General features: G+C 37.2%; 2 protein-coding genes across 3 annotated transcripts; both read left to right on the top strand.

Annotated features, from left to right (window-relative positions):
• Positions 1-1,969: 1,969 nt before the first annotated feature.
• LOC131365605 (phospholipase A2 inhibitor gamma subunit B-like) lies at positions 1,970-5,310 on the top strand. 2 transcript variants are annotated; one of them, XM_058409288.1, is made up of 5 exons: positions 1,970-2,129; positions 2,250-2,357; positions 3,564-3,713; positions 3,953-4,063; positions 4,679-5,310. In XM_058409288.1, exons 1-5 carry the CDS (start codon positions 2,081-2,083, stop codon positions 4,879-4,881), a joined length of 621 nt encoding a protein of 206 aa, XP_058265271.1. In that variant the 5' UTR covers positions 1,970-2,080; the 3' UTR covers positions 4,882-5,310. The 2 variants fall into 2 exon arrangements, with proteins under 2 accessions (XP_058265271.1, XP_058265272.1); XM_058409289.1 differs by having other exon boundaries at positions 3,567-3,713.
• A 12,603-nt stretch (positions 5,311-17,913) lies between these two features.
• On the top strand, positions 17,914-21,226 carry LOC131365643 (phospholipase A2 inhibitor gamma subunit B-like). The gene is made up of 5 exons (XM_058409367.1): positions 17,914-18,060; positions 18,176-18,286; positions 18,444-18,611; positions 18,891-19,001; positions 20,444-21,226. The coding sequence occupies exons 1-5, from the start codon at positions 18,012-18,014 to the stop codon at positions 20,638-20,640; spliced, it is 636 nt and encodes a 211-aa protein (XP_058265350.1). The 5' UTR covers positions 17,914-18,011; the 3' UTR covers positions 20,641-21,226.
• The last annotated feature ends 152 nt before the right edge of the window (positions 21,227-21,378 follow it).

The following is a 21,378-nucleotide window of genomic DNA, read 5'->3' on the forward strand; positions in this document are numbered from 1 at the left end:
GGAATGGGTTTTCATGGCCGAGCAGCTGCATCCAAGCCATACATCACCAAGTGCAATGCAAAGCGTCGGATGCAGTGGTGTAAAGCACGCCGCCACTGGACTCTAGAGCAGTGGAGACGCGTTCTCTGGAGTGACCAATCACGCTTCTCCATCTGGCAATCTGATGGACGAGTCTGGGTTTGGCGGTTGCCAGGAGAACGGTACTTGTCTGACTGCATTGTGCCAAGTGTAAAGTTTGGTGGAGGGGGGTTTATGGTGTGGGGTTGTTTTTCAGGAGCTGGGCTGGGCCCCTTAGTTCCAGTGAAAGGAACTCTGAATGCTTCAGCATACCAAGACATTTTGGACAATTCCATGCTCCCAACTTTGTGGGAACAGTTTGGAGCTGGCCCCTTCCACTTCCAACATGACTGTGCACCAGTGCACAAAGCAAGGTCCATAAAGACATGGATGACAGAGTCTGGTATGGATGAACTTGACTGGCCTGCACAGAGTCCTGACCTCAACCCGACAGAACACCTTTGGGATGAATTAGAGTGGAGACTGAGAGCCAGGCCTTCTCGTCCAACATCAGTGTGTGACCTCACAAATGCGCTTCTGGAAGAATGGTCAAAAATTCCCATAAACACACTCCTAAACCTTGTGGACAGCCTTCCCAGAAGAGTTGAAGCTGTTATAGCTGCAAAGGGTGGACTGACGTCATATTGAACCCTGTGGATTAGGAATGGGATGTCACTTAAGTTCATATGCGAGTCAAGGCAGGTGAGCGAATACTTTTGGCAATATAGTGTATTTTCTGAAGAAGGGTGATGAAAATTCTTTGATAAATGCAATGATATTTCTACAGTAGGCAGCACAAGCCCACAAGATGTTATTTTGAAACTTTGTGACATGTCTTCTGACATGTGCTCCGTTTTCCATTTTTTGTTCCGCTTTTTTACATTTTTTCTATTTTATCTGTCTGCTCTATACCTTATAAGGCCTAAGAAATGTTTGATATATATATATATATATATATATATATATATATATATATATATATATATATATATATATATATATATATAAAAGAAAGTGGTGTCCAAACAGAACCTGATATTTCAAAAAGAAAATAGGAGTGACTTTCTCAACAAAGAGGTCATGGTTTGAATATTATGAACAGATAAGAGAAAAAGAATAAAAAGACTGTGTTTTGTGATGCTTATTTCGGAGGTTGTTGGGATGTTCATTCGTGAGCAGCTCCATTCTTGTAACCAGCGCTGATTGCAAATAAAACCTTGTATCTGCATTCATCCAGTCTGGGCAGTTTGGCTTTTTTTTGTTAGAGCCTTGCTTGACTGAGCTATCGGGTCAATGTGGAGTTGGAGTCAGACAGCAAAGTATTAATTGAGTAGTATTAAATAGAGCGTTATAGTATCGGATAAAAATATTTTCCACAATAGACATCAGACAGGGATTTATTATAAAATAACAAAGTTTAAGTTTAATTATTTATATAGCACAATAAAAAAACAGTCATTGACCATTGTGCTGTACAAAAATTATAAGATCAAAACGAACAGACACCAGAAAACATTAGGCAGAACTAGAAACTAAAATGCAAAACAAGAAACAAGCAAGTACAAGATACAAAGGACTCAGCCAACAACCCGGAGCAGAGACAGGAACGGGCTAAGGATCGGTCAGGGCAAACGTGTGAGAACACTAATAATAAACAAAGACACAAGGCACAGGGAATAAACGAACCTCTGCTGGAGAATTAACCAACCCATCAATGACAAATACAAATGATTTCATTTTTCAGTTTCCTCCTCTGTCTACCTGTATAATGATTCATCACATTTAAACTACTGATCACTATTAAAAACACATCCATGATAAGAGTAGCATAAGGCTTGGTTACGCAATAATACTTAAGCCTTCTTCCTGATCAAGAAACGAAACATTTGAAATAAATCCCTCCCTCTATAAATACACCCCGCTGCACATTATACCACAAAACCAGGTTTCATCTCAGATCTTACTCACATCTTAACCTCATCTGCTTCATGTTCAGACCTCACCTTCTACAAAAACACCAACCATGATGATTCAAATCTCTCTGTTGCTCATCTGCATGCTTTTCTCCACAGGTAATGAAGCTCACACGGAGCTCATTTTAGTAAATTAGTCCTTTTTTCCGTCATGCAACTGTTTTTCATTTTCATTATTTTTTTTTTTTTTTAAATTTATGAATTTATTTATTTATTTAGCGCTGTCACTGAAATGTCATCAGTGTGTATCAGCATCGTCTGTATGTACCAATCAAGAGATAAGCTGTCCGGATCAGTGCGTCACTGCCACTTCGATTGTGCAGGCAAGTAAGTAAAAGACACTTTTACTGCTATTCCTTGTGCGTGTGTGTGTGTGTAGCTTGTCATGTTTCATGTCATGAAAAAATGTTCAGATGTTACACACGAATAAATAAAGTAAATAAAGTAAATTAAAGTTTTTACTCGCTGTAATAATACAGGTTTCCGGGCATGGCTTTATGTCGCAGACCGTTATTTTCCTGCTGCGCCACGAGCGCACCCGAGTTAGCGGAGCAGTGATACAGAAAGCCAAGTCACACCGAAACCATTGATCTATCTATCCCAGTAACACTGGGTGTAAGGAGAGGAAATTCAGCATGTCTTTTTCTAACCTTCACATGTCCTATTTGTTGTACTCTTGTAACTTGTTCATAGACAGATTTAGAGTTTCTGAAAACTTGCTTAATTCTTTTTTGAGACCAGCATGTCCTAAAGTGTTTCCTTTAGTGCAGGTTATAGTGCAGGTTTTCTGTAAACTAGCTACTTTTTCCATCATGGAAGGGTGTGGCTTTGGGTCGCATTACACTGTTGCACCACTGCTGCTTTACACACTCAAGAGGTCATATCAGATGGGGTCGTATATAAGGGTAACTTATGTCATTGTAATGTATGTATCTGTGTGTGTTCTGGCTTATTTTATCTGTTGTTCAGACATTCTGTTTAATTCCCAGTCTCTCCTCATAGGTGACCAAAGTTATTAGGGTCGGCCATGTTGCTATAAAAAACTTTTTTGTTTGTTTGTTTGTGTATCCCAGTAACAATGGGTGTTTTTACAATCATGGTAAACAGAAAAGCATCTCAGAACATTCAACAAACCAAACCTTGAAGCAGATAGGTTACAACAGTAGAAGAACACGCCTTGTCTTTTTCTAATCTTCATCTGTCCGGTTTGTTGTACTGTTCACCTCATGGTTCAGTGTGTTCTACATTTTAAGTTGCTTTTCTGCTTAACGTGGTTAGTTATTTGAGCAGTTTCTGAAAAACCCAGACCAGCCTGTTTTTTTTTTTGTTGTTGTTGTTGTTGTTGTTTTCTTTCCCACTGGGTGTCATTATTGACGATATCAAACACTTATCTACTGCAGGATTACAGAATACACCGGTTTCCTTCTTTACATGAGCAGCAAATAAAAATGTGCAAGCTGTTGCACAAGTTCAGTACTTCTTATATTAGTTTAGAATGTTTGTTCATGTCAGTAAGTGAAATGTTTTATACAGTAGGTGTTGCAAAGACGACAGATATCAACCTAAAGGGTTGCGGTAGCGCAGAGGAGTGTACAAAAAAGAGCATGAACCTGGGAGTGATGAAAATGGTCTACAGTCCCAAATGCTGCAAAACTGATTTCTGCAACAGTGAAACACTTCAAGGTAAAACAACACACTCTTAAAAGTAGTTCAGTGATCTGTTTTGATTTCCCATTTGATTCAAATCTTTGACACCTCCTCATCACTGGCGAGTTGTATACATGAGAAAAGACAATGCAAGTTAAAAGTCTAATTCCAGTAGATTATATTTTATTATTGTATGTGTAGTCAAAGGTATTATTGCAGTAATTCTTGTTGATATTTGAGACACACTGAGCTGCTGATTTGATTTCTTTGTTAAGATCTACCCAAGCAGGTGCCCAATGGGAAAAACTGTTACACCTGTGGTTCTGACGGCTGCTCAGAGATAATGAACTGTGAAGGAATTGAAGATCGCTGCATCACTACATTAAGTGAGCATGTTCATCTCTGTTACAGATGGAATCGAATATGAATATGAACCCATACCCAGACTGAACTGACCTAAATAAAACACACACCCATGCATATTCAATATACATCTATGTTCACAGCACCACACCGTTTATATGCTGTTTTTTTTGGACATCTCTATTTAATTGCTGCCATCAACTGCTGCTACTGTATGTTTACATATGTTTACAAGAAATCTATTATTGTTTACATTTTCCTATTTGCACAATGGTCAATACAGACTGTACACTGGTCAGCACTGTTTTATGTATCTGTCGTGTAGTGTATTGTATTGTCTGATTGCACTGTTTGTGCACGATGCACTTTATGTGGCTAGGACAACTTACTCTTCAGTCGTTAGCTCTGTATTTATTTATGTAGCACCATGATCCTGGAGAAATATCGTTTCATTTCATTGTGTACTGCGTCAGCTATATATGGTGAAATGACAATAAAACGTTCTGGAAAAATTGAATGCATTATCCCAATAGACATTTCTACTGTTCTAAACCGTTGCTCTTTAAACCATTATTTCCAAACTGTCTGTCTGTCTCTCTCTCTCTCTCTCTCTCTCTCTCTCTCTCTCTCTCTCTCAGTTCAACAAGGGAGCAACACAGTGTCAATGAAAGGATGTGTTTCCAAGAACCTCTGTGTTTCGTCTGAATCACTGAACGTGCCAGGATTCGGCACAATGAAGATGGAGTGTTGTAAAGGGAATCTGTGTAATGGTGCTGAGAGCTTCACACTGAATTTCCTCTTCATGATCGTCCCTCTGCTGTCCTCCATCCTCTTCTACTGAGCTCTGAGCTGATGGAGAAAGTCATTACAATTATTATCTAATAACATGAAACCCAGAGGTTCACTGATTTTTTGTTTGTTGGTTTTAGGGTTTCATGTAGTATATACCTTCTGTGCATACATATATATGTTATGTCCTGTTCGATATTTCAAGCATAACGTATCAGATGTGTTCTATTAAGAGGCTGTGTGATGATAATGAAACATTTATAGGCAGAACTAATCACAAAAAAACAATTCAATTACAAAGTCCAGTAATAAACTGAATGTTATTCAGGTTTATAGATTTTTTGTTTTTTACCATTTTTTTTTATTGTAACCTGTCCACTGAACATTTTTTTATTAGCAAATGCCTTATTGTGAGAGAATCAGACTACTTTATTGTCAAGATGTTAATTCTGCTTATCAAATAAAGAAACATACAAACATGTCTGGAAAAAAGTCTTATTTATTTACCATAGACATTTAGTTAAAGTATTAAAAAAATATTAAAAGAAGTTAAAATGATTTGGATGGCTAATAAATATAATTCACATGAACTGTATAACATTTATTTCAAATAATTCATTCATCAACTCTAGTATGTGATTTGGCATAAATTTCTATAAAGAATTCAATTTATAAATAAAGAATATACTTTCATTTCATTTGCAAATGGCAGTTAATGCTAGCTTGATAATGATGAAACAAAAATAAACCTGTTGGTTAATGCTAATGTGTTATATTTTTCACAAATCTATAATGCATAATTAAAATTCAGCTGAAGCTGGATTGTTTATTCTTTACTCCTGCAGAAACTCTTAGCTTTTATTTATGTATGTAACCCGCTTCTCAGAGACGGGAACGAGACACTGCGTCATGGCTGACACTATGGGAACACTTCTATGCTTCTATGGAAGTTGTCACTAAACAAGTTGTAAACTGTTACAAGAGCCAGATGTTGATGCTGTACTCTGTACAAATCAGTGCCAGCGCTGAACTAACATGGGAATGAGAATGAAAAACACAGCTTCGGTTCAGCCAGTGAAGATAAATCAAATGTTCTGTTTCCTTCATTGGAAATGTGACCTTCATTGCCTCTGGAGAAAAGCATGCAGTGAGACTCAAATCTTTATCATTGGTGTTTTTGTGGAAGTTGAGTTGAGTCATGTGTTTTTGCATGAAGATGAAGCTGATGGAGTTTAGATGTGATTAAGGTCTGAGAGAAAGCTTGGCTTTTATTGAGATGTATGATGGGGTGTGAGTATGTAAGGAGGGATTTTCAATTTATCGAAATATACCTTAAAACAAGGAAGAAGAAGAAGAAGAAGAAGAAGAAGAAGAAAAGTCATATGATAGTGGAGTTGCATGTTAATGTTAACTATTCTATCCATCCATCCATCCATCCATCCATCCATCCATCCATCCATCCATCCATCTATCTATCTATCTATCTATCTATCTATCTATCTATCTATCTATCTATCTATCTATCTATCTATCTATCTATAAAAAAGGATATTACTTGACCATGGCATTGGATGTTGTGCTAGTATTGTCAAACTGCTGAAAGTAATTGAATTCAGTATAATTTTGTGTTGGTGTCTTATCAAATTAGTATGTGGAATATTCTGTAGGCAGAAATGAAACTGATGAGATTATAATACACAGATTTGTGGTGTAACAGAAGTATGTGTAGGCAGCAGCGTGAACCTTTGAGGTAGTGGAGCACATCCTTTTCTTCAAACCTGTGATCATTTCGATCTATTTATTTATGTGTTTGTTTGTATATTTATTTGCTTAAAAAAGGGTTATTTCATCTTTGCCACTCCGTTTTTATCGACTTCTATGCCTGAAAGAGCATAAGGTTTAAATGCTGTCATCTAATTACAACAGATTACAGTTTATCTCCAAATTATATCTACATACTGTATTGCAGTGATTCTTACGAGACACAGCAGTGATCTTTTATTTTGTAAATGTTTTTTTATTAAGCTCTTCAGACTGTGGTGCTAACAGTGGCACAGGAACATTGAGCTGTACGGGAAGTGGAAATCTTGTATCACTGCATCATCTTCATCTTTGGGTTTAATTCCTGTAACAAAACAATGTTTTTCTTTATGAAAGACTGTCTGTAATAACAGCAGATTCTAGTTTCCCACCAAATTTGAGTTCTGTTATTGCAGTAACTCTCTCTCTGTCTCTCTCTCTCTCTCTCTCTCTCTCTCTCTCTCTCTCTCTCTCTCTATCTATATCTCCACCAGAGGTCTCTCACTGGTTGTCATGACCACTAATTAAGGATACAACTAATTCCTGTATTCTTTCTTTCTTTCTTTCTTTCTTTCTTTCTTTCTTTCTTTCTTTCTTTCTTTCTTTCACACATTGGAAATTTGGGGGATATGTTAACCCCAGTAGTCATGTTTGATGTTACTTGCATACATTTTCCCTTTAAATTATCAATCCATTTTACTTATTGTTTTTTTTTATTCTTTATTTCTGAAACATTTTTTATTACAACTATTTACAACAAAGCCCAAGATCCGCCCATTTTACATTTTATCTCAAGATTTCACTAGGTCTGATAGGTCTCAATAAGGTCCAACCAAAATTGTATTGCCCTTCTGTTGGCGCCATGCACTTTGGCTGTAGAACACTCCAAAAAAGCAATGTCTAGCAAATAGGACATCCAGGTATGTATAGCTGGGATAGCTGGATCTATCCACAATTTCAGAATAACCCGTTTAGCAGCAGTAAGAGCAATGAACAGAATCCTTTTCTGATTTGCAGACAGTGAGGAATCATCCAACTGATCGCACTGTGAAGTTCCCTCTCCCAAAAGCCCTCATTAGGAATGTTTGAGTATTGTTGTACCACAAGTGATTTATGAATTCTACTCACAGTGCCTCTAGAATTCATATTATAATCTGTCCAGTTTATCATAGGATGAGGAGATATTTTAGTCGACCATGGTACGCCATAAGTTTTCAATCTTAATCTCAGGTATAAGAAAAAGGAGAATCCTGGCAAGGAAAATTCATCTTTTAAGATTTGAAAAGATTTGAGTCCATAATCATAGATCTTTTAATGTGTAAATGCCACATTCAACCCAGGATTTGGAAACAAATGGTTTATTACCAGTACAAATATTATTATTGTGCCAGATGGGGGTAGAATCACTATAGGGATCTGAAACTCCCATAATTTTTTCTACCATTTTCCAAATTTTATTAGAGTGGCTTATGATTGGACCAAACTTTTCCAGAACCTTCTTGGATATTCCTGTAAAAAGTAGATCTTGAAGACGTATTGGGTGAATAATATTCCTTTCCAAAGTTCTCCATGGCACTGTGGAGTCAACATCCATCCAAGTCCTAAGTGCTCTCATTTGGTACGCTAAATACTAGGACCAAAAATCTGGTAAGCCACCATGAGGTTTTAACCGATACATAGATTTGAGACTAATTCTGGGCCGCTTATTATTCCACAAAATTTTTTTTAGTGTTGTGTTGAGCGCTTTAAAGTAGCCCATAGGTGGTGCTAGAGGTAACACTGAAAATAAAAAACCCAACCTTGGGAGTATATTCATCTTAATAGTGGCTATCCTGCCATGAAGTGCCAAGCAGAGTGGAGACCAACAGAGAAGGTTACTTCTGAACTGATAGTTCCACTTGGAGATGCGGGGTAATGAAGGAAAAACTCTGATTCCAAGATAGTTAAATTGGTCACTAACTGGAATCATAGTGGGTAAGAACTGAATATCTAATTTTGCAGCTAAATTAAGGGGCATAAGTGTGGATTTTCTCCAGTTAATTTTATAACCAGAGAGTTTACCAAATGTATTGAATAGTTTTAAGCATTCATTGACCGAATCTGTGATTTTGGATACATCTAACAAAACATCATCGGCAGAGAGTGAAATTTTGTGGGATGTATTCATACAGCTTATAGGAGTTATTAAGAGCATTGTCTAATCGCTTGGGCCAGAGGCTCCAATGATAAATTTAAGAGCAAAGGCGACAAGGGGCACCCTTGACATGTACCTCTGCCAAGATAAAAGGAAGGTGAAATATAAGGGCCAGGAAGTACCCTAGCTGAGCAATCAAAATAAATAGTTTTGACTGCTCTCAAGAAAAAGGAGCCAAACCCAAAATGCTCCAGAATGGATCACAGAAAATTCCACTCAATTCTATCAAATGCTTTCTCTGCATCCAGGCCATTTTACTTATTGTTGCCATTTTTAGCAGCTTCATAATCTGTAGGCTCACGACCTACCATGCTTTCAGAAAAAAAATGTTTTATGGGAATACATTTAATTTTCAAAATCAATCAATAATTCTATTCATTCATCATGAATGTGATTTCAAATTGCAGACTTTCAGCTTTATTGTAAGAGTATTTACAGCAAAACTGGGTTACTGATTTAGGAGTTACAGCACGTTTTATTTGGGTGTTGCCCAACATACACTTTATTAAATGTTTATACATATATATATGTAACGTCCGGGACCCCCGCCCTACGCAGGGCTCAAACCCAGACGCCCGTGGTGTGCGTGCACACACCAGCACGCGGTGGAATGAGACCCAGGATTCAGCAAAGCACTGCTTTTATTACAATTAAGACACGACAGGGAAACAGACGTAAAACTAGACATGGTGTGATTCCAAAACAAGAACAAAACCTGAATCATAACTTGAACGTGATACTTAAATAAACAAAAAACAGACAGAAACCACGGTACAGATGACACAGTCAGGACTAGAACAATAGGAAAGGCTTAACACGAAAGACACACAAAGAAGCAGGCTTCCAGGGTTCACCTGCCAGCGCCATCCCCAGGCCCGGCAGGGAACTGTCCAGCTGTTCCTGTATATATATATATATATATATATATATATATATATATATATATATATATATATATATATATATATATTATGTATGTTCATGAATATTCTCCCTTCCAGACGTGCTGAACGACTTCTACGCTCAGTTTGAGGCACAGAACAACACAACAGCGAAGAAGACCATCCCTCCTCCTAATGAACCAGTGCTCTGTCTCACCACTGCTGACGTGAAGAGAACTCTATGCAGAGTTAACCCACGGAAGTCTGCTGGACCAGATGACATTCCTGGCAGAGTGCTCAGGGAGTGTGCAGAGCAGCTAGCAGATGTCTACACTGACATCTTCAACATCTTGCTGAGCAGCTCCATCATCCCAACGTGCCTCAAGACAACGACCATCGTCCCTGTGCCAAAGACGTCTACGGTTTCCTGCCTCAGTGATTATCGTCCCGTCACACTCACACCAATAGTGATGAAATGTTTCGAGGGGCTCGTCATGAGGCACATCAAGTCACAGCTACCATCCTTGCTGGACCCCTTGCAGTTTGAGTATCGTCCTAACCACTCCATGAACGATGCCATCACCACAACCCTCCATCTGGCCCTCACACACCTGGACTGTAAGGACTCCTACATTCGAATGCTGTTCATAGATTTCAGTTCAGCATTCAACACAATCATCCCTCAGCAGCTGATTGAGAAGCTGAGCCTGCTGGGCCTGAACACCTCTCTCTGCAACTGAATCCTGGATTTCCTGACTGGGAGACCTCAGTCAGTCTGGATCGGGAACAGTATCTCCAGCACCACCACACTGAGCATTGGAGCTCCTCAGGGCTGTGTGCTCAGTCCATTGTTGTTCACTCTGCTGATTCACTTGATCCAACCACATCAAGTGATGTGTCACATGTCAAGTTCGCCGATGACACGACCGTGGTGGGTCTCATCAGTAAGAATGACGAGTCAGCATACAGAGAGGAGGTGCAACATCTAACAGCCTGGTGCAGAGCCAACAACCTCTCCCTGAACGTCGACAAGACTAAAGAGATGGCTGTTGACTTCAGGAGAGCACAGAGTGACCATCCTCCGCTGTTCATCGACGGATCCTTGGTGGAGATCGTCAAGAGCACCAAATTCCTTGGTGTTCATCTGGCGGAGAACTTCACCTGGTCACTTAACACCAGCTCCATCACCAAGAAAGCCCAGCAGCGCCTCTACTTCCTCTACTTTCTTCCAATTCCTGAGGAGGCTGAGGAAAGCCCATCTCCCTTCCCCCATCCTGACTGTGTTCTACAGAGGGACCATCGAGAGCATCCTGAGCAGCTGCATCACTGCCTGGTTTGGGAACTGCACCTTCTCGGATCGCAAGACCCTTCAGTGGATAGTGAGGACAGCTGAAAAGATCATCGGAATCTCTCTCCCCTCTATCACGGACATTTACACTGCATGCTGCATCCGCAAGGCAACAGCATTGTGGCTGACCCCACACACCCTTCACACACACTCTTCACCCTCCTGCCATCTGGGAAGAGGTACCGGAGCATTCGGACCCGCACAACCAGACTGTGTAACAGTTTCTTTCCTCAAGCCATCAGGCTCCTCAACACCCAGGACTGAACTGTTCAACACTCTCTCTCTCACACACACACACACACTCAGGACTGAATACAACTGTATACAACTCTCTGTCTCTCTCACACACATATACACACACACACTCTCTCTCGCCTGTGTTCACACACACACACACAGACATAATTTATATTGTTCATTACTTATTGCACTACCTCAACCTGTCATCTGCTGCTATAGTTATATTTATGTTTATTTCTATTTGCACTACCTCAACCACTGCTGATGTATTTTTGCACAATATTTTTTTTTACACATTACACATGTTCTTTTCTTTCTTTTTTGGCGCTAAGTGTCCTGTGTTTTTGTGTTGTCTTTCTTGTATTTATTATTTATTTTTCTCTGCACTGTCTTGTCTATGCTCTGTTTGCACCTAGCTGCACACTGTGCACTTTACGTGGCTAAGACAATCTTCTGTCCTAGCTCTGTGTTGTTGTTTTTGTGTTGAACTCTTTGTTGTTGTATATTTATGTAGCACCAGGTCCTGGAGAAACGTTGTTTCATTTCACTATGTACTGCGTCAGCTATATGTGGTTGAAATGATAATAAATCTTGAATCTTGAATCTTGATTTTGGATAGTCATACATATTCTCTATACACTGATCAGCCATAACATGCCTAATATTGTGTTGGTCCCCCTTTTGCTGCCAAAACAGCCCTGACCCATCAAGGCATGGACTCCACTGTGTCCCTGAAGGTGTGCTGTGGTATCTGGCACCAAGATTTTAGAAGCAGATCCTTTAAGACCTGTAAGTTGTGAGGTGGGGCCTCCATGGATCAGACTTGTTTGTCCAGCACATCCCACAGATGTTCGATTGGATTTCGATCTAGGGAATTTGGAGGCAAGTCAACACAATAAATTCATTGTTGTGCTCATCACACCATTCCTGAACCATGTTGCTTTGTAGCATTATCCTGCTAAAAGAGCCCACAGCCATCAGGGAATATTGTTTCCATGAAGGGGTGTGCATGGTCTGCAACAGTGCTAGGTGGTACTTGCCAAAGTAACATCCACATGGATGGCAGGACCCAAGGATTCCCAGCAGAACATTGCCCAAAGCATGACACTGCCTCCGCTTGCGTGTGTTCCTCAGATAAGCAACGCACATGCCTTTGTCAAACTCACTCAAATCCTTACACTTGCCCATTTTTCCTGCTTCTAACACATCAACAAAATGTTCATTTGCTGCCTAATATATCCCACCCACTAACAGGTGCCATGACGAGGAGATAAGCAGTGTTATTCATTTCATTTGTCAGTGCTCATAATGTTATGCCTGATCAGTGTATATTGTTGTATATTCACATACACTGTATACTGTATGTATCTTTTGGAGATCATTTCATCTTTCACTTGCTTAACTGTTCACATTCACAGAAATGTTGACCAGGGGTGCCCAAACTTTCACATGCCACTACATATGTGAGTTTGACGAAGGGCCAAATTGTGACGGCTAGACAACTGGATCAGAGCACTTCCAAAACTGCAGCTCTTGTGTAATTAAGTAATGATATTTAACAGGAACAGTGGAGGTCAAGAAAAATATCAGAGAGAACTGCTCATAGGATTGCTAGAAAGCAAGTCAGAACCCCTGTTTGACTGCAAAAGACCTCCAGGATGATTTGGCAGACTTTAGAGTTGTGGTATACGTTTCACATATACTGTCAACAGCGACACCTGCACAAATATGGCCTTTATGTTACAGTCATCAAAAGAAAATCTCTCCTGCATTTGAATTTTGCAAAAGCCTGATGCATTTTGGAAAAAAGTCCTGTTGATGAGGTTAAAATAGGTTAAAATAGAAGAACAAAGTTCACAGAATTTCACAGAAGTTCACAGAATTTCATGAAAAGAACACCAGTCCAACTGTTAAGCATCGGGATGGATCAATCATGCTTTGGGGTTGTTGCAGCCAATGGTACTGGGAACATGTCACAGGTAGAGGGAAGAATGGATTCAATTAAATTCCAACAAATTAAGGAAGTAAACATCACACCATTTGTAAAAAAAAAAAATGTAAAAAATAACTGAAGTTGGAGTACCTCATCAGGCGATAGTTGAAGGTTTTGCCACGGCCCTCACAGTCTCCTGAGCTAAACATCATTGAAAACAGGATAGACCTCAAAAGAGCACTACGTGCAAGATGCCCCAAGGATCTCACAGAACTGGAAGACTGTTGTAAGGAAGAATGGGCTAAAATCCCTCAAACAAGAACTGAAAGACTCTTGGCTGGTAATGGGTGAGAGTTCTTTCCTTGGTGAAGAAAAACCAAGTCAAAACATCTGGCCAGATGAGGAACACCCTTCAGGAGGTAGGTGTGTCTAGAATTAAGTCAAATATCAAGAGAATACTTCACCAGAGTCAATATAGAGAATTTACCACAAAAATTAAAACTAATTTGCCTCAAAACAGGAAGACCAGATGAGAGCTTCCTAAAACATAACAAAAAAAAAAAATTCTGTAGAGTTTAGGAACAACCTATAGAGAGAGGAGACAAAGATCAATTAGTAGCAGAATAATGGGAAGAGAAGAGAATGGAGAAGGGAAGTTATTAGTACTAATAAGCAAATTACCAGTGTTCCGGTGTGGGTGTGTATGGCAGGCAGTGGAAAAAGGTTTCTTTGTATTCCTTGGTGATGAAGTTGCTAACAAAAGCAGCAGGATGAATCCTGAAATGTACAGTGCTAGCATCTGCTCACATTCAGCCAAATGGACAAAGCCGAAAAAAAGGACATTGACCAGAAATATACTTTTAAAGTAACCCTTTAAGGCATAGAAGTGGAATTTTCTTCAAGGGCCAAACCAGGCATCTGCTTTTAATTCAGCTGAGCTGCATTTCACGTCTTGAAGGTCAAACTTAAAGCAAAACACAGCAAGAACAAGCAGGAAGTGATGACAACTAAAAAAAAAAGGAATTTAAGCAAAACAGTGGCGTGTCTCAGTTTCACACATACCTGAGATTTATTTATCGATGTTTCTTGAGTTACCTCGACTTTAGTGAGGACAGTTTCATGTAATTGTTACAGCGTGCTGAAAGGCATGATGTAAATCTAAATACACTCAAAACAACCACAGATCTAAATTAAAACACAAACATGGCACTAATTATTTAAAAATATTATCACCAATAAGCCTTCACATATATAAAGTCATCAGAGGAAAAGCATCACAATCAGGATATAAGTTTAGTGGACTTAGTTTAGTGACTGCTTGGTCAGCTTATCCTACATACTGCAGGCATGTTTTCAATACTGGAGAGCACTTTGATTAGAGCAACAGCAATGCAAACACAGTCAAATGTCTGTGCAGAATGAAAAAAAAACCTGACACGTGGATGGAATGTTAATCAAGTGTGATTTTACAAGCTGTTGAATGAAAAGGCTGGACACTGATTTGTGAAATTAAACCAAATTTGAAGTTATTTATGTCAACATTCCCACTAGAAATATTCTTGCAGCAACATGTTACATGTTTACTCTTTCATACTGATACTGAGAAGATAATTACTGTAGCACTCGTCCATTAACAATTCTCTTCTGCCAACATCTGTTCAATCAACATGGTTATAATTGACTGTGACACTGTTCCTTCACACACCATAGAGAGATTTTATATATATATATGCTTTTATGTTACACCATATTACAGACAGCACTGAAAATAAAATGGCGCACAACCCGACTCTGAATACAAGGAACTTTCCTTTGCATTACTTCTGGACTCGAGTCACTGCCACTGAATCTGAGAACATAATGGTCAGGAAAAAATGTTGAACTGTAATATTTTCATGTAGGAACTGTTACCAGGTTACTCTGTGAAGTAACATTAATTATATTCAAGCTTTGAGGTTATTAATTACATTTCACACAATGAGTAGGAAGTTTCATATCCCTTCCTTCCTCATGTAGAAATCTACTGACTTCATTCTATGAGATTTTCAAGCCAATAAATCAACTTGACTGCATTTTATAACCATGCACACATCTATGAAAATTAATTTTAAGTTGTTGTACACATATTGATTTTTTAGAGAATTCCCCGAGAATTATTGATTTTTTCAAAGATTTTATGCCAAATATTTCTAGTGAAAAACATTTTTTGAGTCAGATACCATATTGACAGTGGATTTCTTCGTGTTTGTTTTGTGAATCTTTCATAAATATGAATATGTGGGGAATTTTATGTTTAATGTTGTGGTTTTTCGGAGGTTCCCTGTTTTGCTGAACTGTCCTCATCACTCTTCCCCAAACACCATAAACAGATACTGACATTTAATTAATAGAGATGAGATTCTTTAGGTGAAGTATGGACTTTTGAAACTTATATATTAATATTTTAATATAAATTAATTCACTAATATAGACCTATTATTATACTCTATATTTTTTTAAGACAAAAAGGTTAGTCTTCTTTTAGGAGATGAATATTCACCATTAATTATTCAAGTTAGGATTTTTTTAGAATACATGAACTGCTCTTTTAGTTTTACAAAAAGTGGAAGTAAATTTCCATTTGGAAGCTCGATGAGAACCAGCTCAGACACTACAAAATGTCTGATAGAAAATAATAAATGCCAACACCTAGATTTTATGTAAGTCACTCAGTGATTTCTATCATCATTAATTGTTTACCCCTTTACAAAAATAATTTTAAAAAAAACACACACAAAATACTTTAAATGGTCAAGAAATAATAAATAATTGGTCATGAAATTCGACAAGAATAAACAATTAGATAACAAATAAATAAAGAAAATAAAGAAACTTAGTGTGGATTATTGTTTTATTCACTTTATAAGGAATTCACACCATCACACTTCTTCCTCCAGGCTTTACCATAGTAGTGATGCTTTCACTGTTTAATTTCCCCCAGATCTTCCATAACTATTGTATTTCTTACTAGATTTCTAGCTCCCCTAAATCATCCCCAAAGACAATTCTCGAGCAAACGATCATCTCCGGAGTTTAATACTTGCTCATAATTCATAATTTTTTCATTTAATTCTGGTCATATTCTGACCAGTGATTTGTTGTTAAGACCATTAACATTTTAACATTTTGTCATGTATGGTTTGGCCCATTTTTCCCACATGAATGTATTGAAAATGAATTTTAATGTTATTTAAAGATATATAAGTTCTTCCATTGAAAAAAACCATATGCTAATTCATCAGTGTAGTATTACTAATTATAAGTCAGATGTGAGTGTTAGGACATAGATTGATGTGTAATTTCAATATAAAGTGACAACACAAGCATGCACACCTAAAAAGAAACAAGCTACTTTATTTGAATACCCCTCCTGACCACCATTATGAACGCAAATCTTATTTAGGTCACATGACCCATGGCACGTGGCCAAACAAAGACAACATGTCGGACATTTCACAAGAAAGCACAAACACAGTGCGTAAAAGTTTAATTCAGTGTAAACAGTGTTTATTTTACCTTACTTTACATTGATTATGCTAATACATGGATTACTTTAACCATTACTTCATTATTTAAAAAAAGATTCAGAAAAGAAGTTTTCTTTTATGACAAGAAATGTAAAGAAAGAGGTTAATATTTGTCTTCTTTCAGTACACTGATTGTCTTCGGTTTTGTAAGGAAACCATGTTAAAATAGAAAGCTTACCTCAAATATTTAGCAAATTCAACTAAAATATGAACCTCTTTCAGCCACATGAAATCAAATCCTGGCCAGATTCAAGCCAAATCTGCATACACTGTTTGGAGCATTTTGACCGCGCTCATCAGATAATTTTTATTCACATCTGACCTTTTAAATAGCGGAAATTAACAACGAAACCCAGACGAAAAGGGAAATTAACATTAGATATCACACTTCACAAATCTTTATAAATCGACTGCTGATATTCTCACGTCTTTAAGCTAAAAATTCTTCATGTAGATAAGACTGCAGATTATTGAGTATGTGTTTAAAATTCAGGAGATGTCTGGAGAGGATGCAGAGGATACAAACAGTATAAAAGCTGTATATTTGATAATATTTTCAACAAGCACACCTTCCGTTTGCATGACGTTGTTGCAGAACGTCATGCAAATATGAAATGTCAAGCATCCAAGTTGCAGTAAACTTCTTCTTCTCTACTTCCTGCTCAGTATCCACACCTGGATGATGTGTTTTTAAAACTCAAGCTGTATGATAACTTGCTTCTCGTTTCTATGGTAAAAGTCAACAAAAAATCCAAACTTGTTCTAGTCCTCTATCTGAGGGGATGAATTTTATGTATAAATATTATCTTGATCATTAAATATTTGTCCCTGTAGACTATTACTTTCCACCACAATATTGCGAATGGTATAATGATTGAAATTAAACATATAATTCTAAAACTGAAAAAGTGAAAAGATTTTTTTAACCATTACTGTAGAATTATTCTTCTATGGATACATATGGAGATATTTTTAAGACGTTGTAAAGTCATTTTCATATTCCCTAAATCTAATATTTAAGGAAGTCGTGAAGTATTTTGAGGAAATAAAGAATTGTTTATATAATATAGTATAGTCACGCATTAATCCCTGGCCCTACCCATTAAACCCAGCCCACTGTGAACGATTATAAAACTGCACATTCTTACGTATCATATTTAGAACAAATCTCGCCTGCTTCATTTTCTCAACATCTTCTCAAAATCATCTTCTTAACCAAGATGAGGACGCAGGTTACGCTGCTGCTTGTCTGCATGATCTCCTCAGGAGGTAGAGTACACAGGCTGAGACCTCGTAACTACTTAGTGTTGGAGTTTAAGTGAGTAATTCCTTGGTGTGTGTTGAGTAACTCGCTCTGTTTTATTTCTCATTCCGAATTCTTTAGCATGTTCACTGAAATGTTATCCAATTGTCGATTATGATTACAACACTGGTAAATACATATATGCAAACTGCACTGATAAATGTGCCAGAACAACCACTTCTGTAGACATCAGTAAGTATAAGAACATCTAACCTCATTAAGATATTCTTTAAATTCTTCAAAAACAAATAATCAGATTTGTTTTTTTACCATATGTGGTCCAGTGATTCTGTTTATAATAAACAGTGAGGTAAAAGTTTTGATTAAAAAATCCTTGACACTTTTTTAGATCTTGTGAGTGGTGTATCTGGTCTAACGCTCATGACAGTGGATGATATTACGTCTTGTGGAGCACCAGATGTATGTGCAAACAGCAGTATGAATATCGGCGTGGTAAAAATCGCCAACAATACCCACTGCTGCAATACTAATCTCTGCAACAACAAAACTCTGCCAGGTAAAACAAATATTGTTTAATTCAGATAGAGGATGAATTTTTCAGTTCTGCTTTTTTATTTATTGTCATCCACAAAAGTCAAATGTTTTAAACACATATAAAGTAGCTAAAAGTGATACTCATTTCTTCCACATTTAGTCACCTTTTTATAGTCAGTTTTATATTGCAAGCTAACAAGAGTAAAGAAAACAAGAAAAGCTTTACCCATTAATTCTTTCGGTTAAATATGTATGAGACATACTGATATCTTTTTTTTTTTAAATGTGTTTCTTTATAAAGTAATGCCACAGCAGTCCATCAACGGGAGAAAGTGTTACACCTGCAATGATATTGACTGCTCTCAAAAACTGTATTGTGAGGGAGAAGAAGATCGCTGCATCACTGCAATAGGTGAAAAAAAACCTTGATGAACCTTTGTTTAACATTTTCTCTGAATGTTTTTTTTAACATCACTGTTTAATCTGTTTCAAAACATCTTCTAATTAATACTCTTCATCTTTAACATGGTGCCATTATTTTAAGTCCTCAGATTTAAAATATAGTTAAAGTTAAAAGCATATAGTTTGTTTAATAATGGATATTATCACAAAGCCTCTTAAAAGAAATACTAAATATATATATATACACTACCAGTCAAAAGTTTGGACACACCTTTTAATTCAATGTTTTTTGTTTAGGGATTTATTTTCTACATTCTAGAACAATACTGGAGATTTCAAAACTATGAAATAACACACATGGACTTAAGTAATCCATATGTAATGACAACAAAAAACAGTCAGTTGTTATTTTAAGACACGAAGGTCAGGTGTTCTGGAATAGTTCTTGTAAGAACAGTATTGTCAAGTGCATTTGCAAAACCCATCAAGCACCATGAAGAAACTGGCTCACATGAAGACCATCCCAGTAAAGCAAGACCAAAATTTACCTCTGCTGCAGAGGAGAAGTTCATTTAGAGTTACCAGCCTCAGAAATCACCAATTAACAGCACCTCAGATTAGAGCCATTATGAAGGCTTTACAGAGCATCAGTAGCAGACATATCTCGATATCAACTGTTCAAACGAGATTATTGTGTATTTCGGCCGCCTTCAGCATTGTTTTACAATGTAGAAAGAAATAAACATCAGGAAAGACCATGGAATTAGAAGATGTGTCCAAACTTTTGACTGGTAGTGTATATATATATATATATATATATATATATAGAGAGAGAGAGAGAGAGAGAGAATATATATATATATATATATATATATATATATATATATATATATATACACATATATATAAAGAAATGTTCAGCTGATTTTTGCAGCTCTCGATGGTTTCAAAGAAAAACACACATTAATATTGAGTCAAACATATTTTTAATTACTGTGACTGAGCATACTGCATGATTTCTACACGACTTTTCTTTTAGAATTACATGCAATGTCACAGGCTTCGTGCTTCCCTGATTAGCAGATTAGCAAAGCAAGTTAACGGCACTACATCACCGTGACCCCCAGCGATCTCTGCTGTTTCCTTCAATTTAATGAAAGGACAGGAGAAGCTGAAACCAGGGGTGTATGTTCTTTCCATGTTTGTGTGTTAAATAGGAATTAAAATTGTAGGTAGGAACTAAAGTGGTGAGAGAGGAACTGAAGAAATATTGGACCCCATACGGCACCACGCAGTTGTGACCTAACTTTTGCTTATAGGTGTATAATGGAGCGCTTAATACAGAGTAATTATCATGAATGACAATTGAACTGGTTTAATACTAATTAATATCATTATTATTAATATTCATTCTTATCTTTTCATTTATTTTCCCTTCCTGAACTTTTTTAGTTGCTCAAGGAACCAAGACAATGACAATGAAAGGATGCACAACCAGGAACATCTGCAACACAACTTTCTTCAGAGCACATGGGCTCATCATAACAGATGTGGAGTGTTGTGAGGGGAACTTCTGTAATGGTGCTGAGATCTTCACACTAAGTTTCCTCCTCATCTTCATCGCTCTGCTCTCCTCCATCATCTTCTAACTGAAAATCCATTCATGTGCCTATATTATGATATTTTCTAATAGATGGATAGATGTACAGACAGGTCTGTGAACTACAGACATTCTTTTCTCTTTTGCATGTTTTTTTCATCAACCAGATGTAAGAATAAATAGCATTTCAACATTTAACTGCATCTCCACAGTAAGAGTAATAGCTATTATTAGCAAAATCTAAAGAATAATATGTTCAAAGCAGGAAACTAATTCTCACTTTGACTATCAGAATCATTCACATCTGTTTCCCCGCCTGAGGTAAAGTTCTCTCAAGAATCATCATCGTCATCATCATCATCATTGTCTGTACACTACATTGATCTCTGTTCATGCTGTTCAGCCTCGATATGAAAATCAATTTCCTGTACTTTACTTTACTATTAGCTTATTTAAGCACTTTAATTCACTAGCTATCCATAGCTAATAATCAAGAACCGAGAAAATCACACTTAGCAAGGTAATGGCATTTTCAGACATCTTTAATGACATTTTTTTATTTCTCCACTTGTTTGCATAAGAAAATAGAAAGTAGCATAAATAAAAACATCGATGAAATCTGTTTTCTTAAACCAGACATGTCATAAACAATACTGAATTTTTGTCATGTTTAGCTCTGCAGAGATCAGCGAGATTTTCCTATCAAAGTCAGGACCATATTTAAATGCAAAAATTATGTTTTTCTGTCGGTTAACAGATTCCTTTTTTCTGCCTTTATCTGTCAAGT

This window comes from Hemibagrus wyckioides, linkage group LG15, assembly GCF_019097595.1.
Source record: "Hemibagrus wyckioides isolate EC202008001 linkage group LG15, SWU_Hwy_1.0, whole genome shotgun sequence".
Taxonomy (NCBI): Eukaryota; Metazoa; Chordata; class Actinopteri; order Siluriformes; family Bagridae; genus Hemibagrus; species Hemibagrus wyckioides.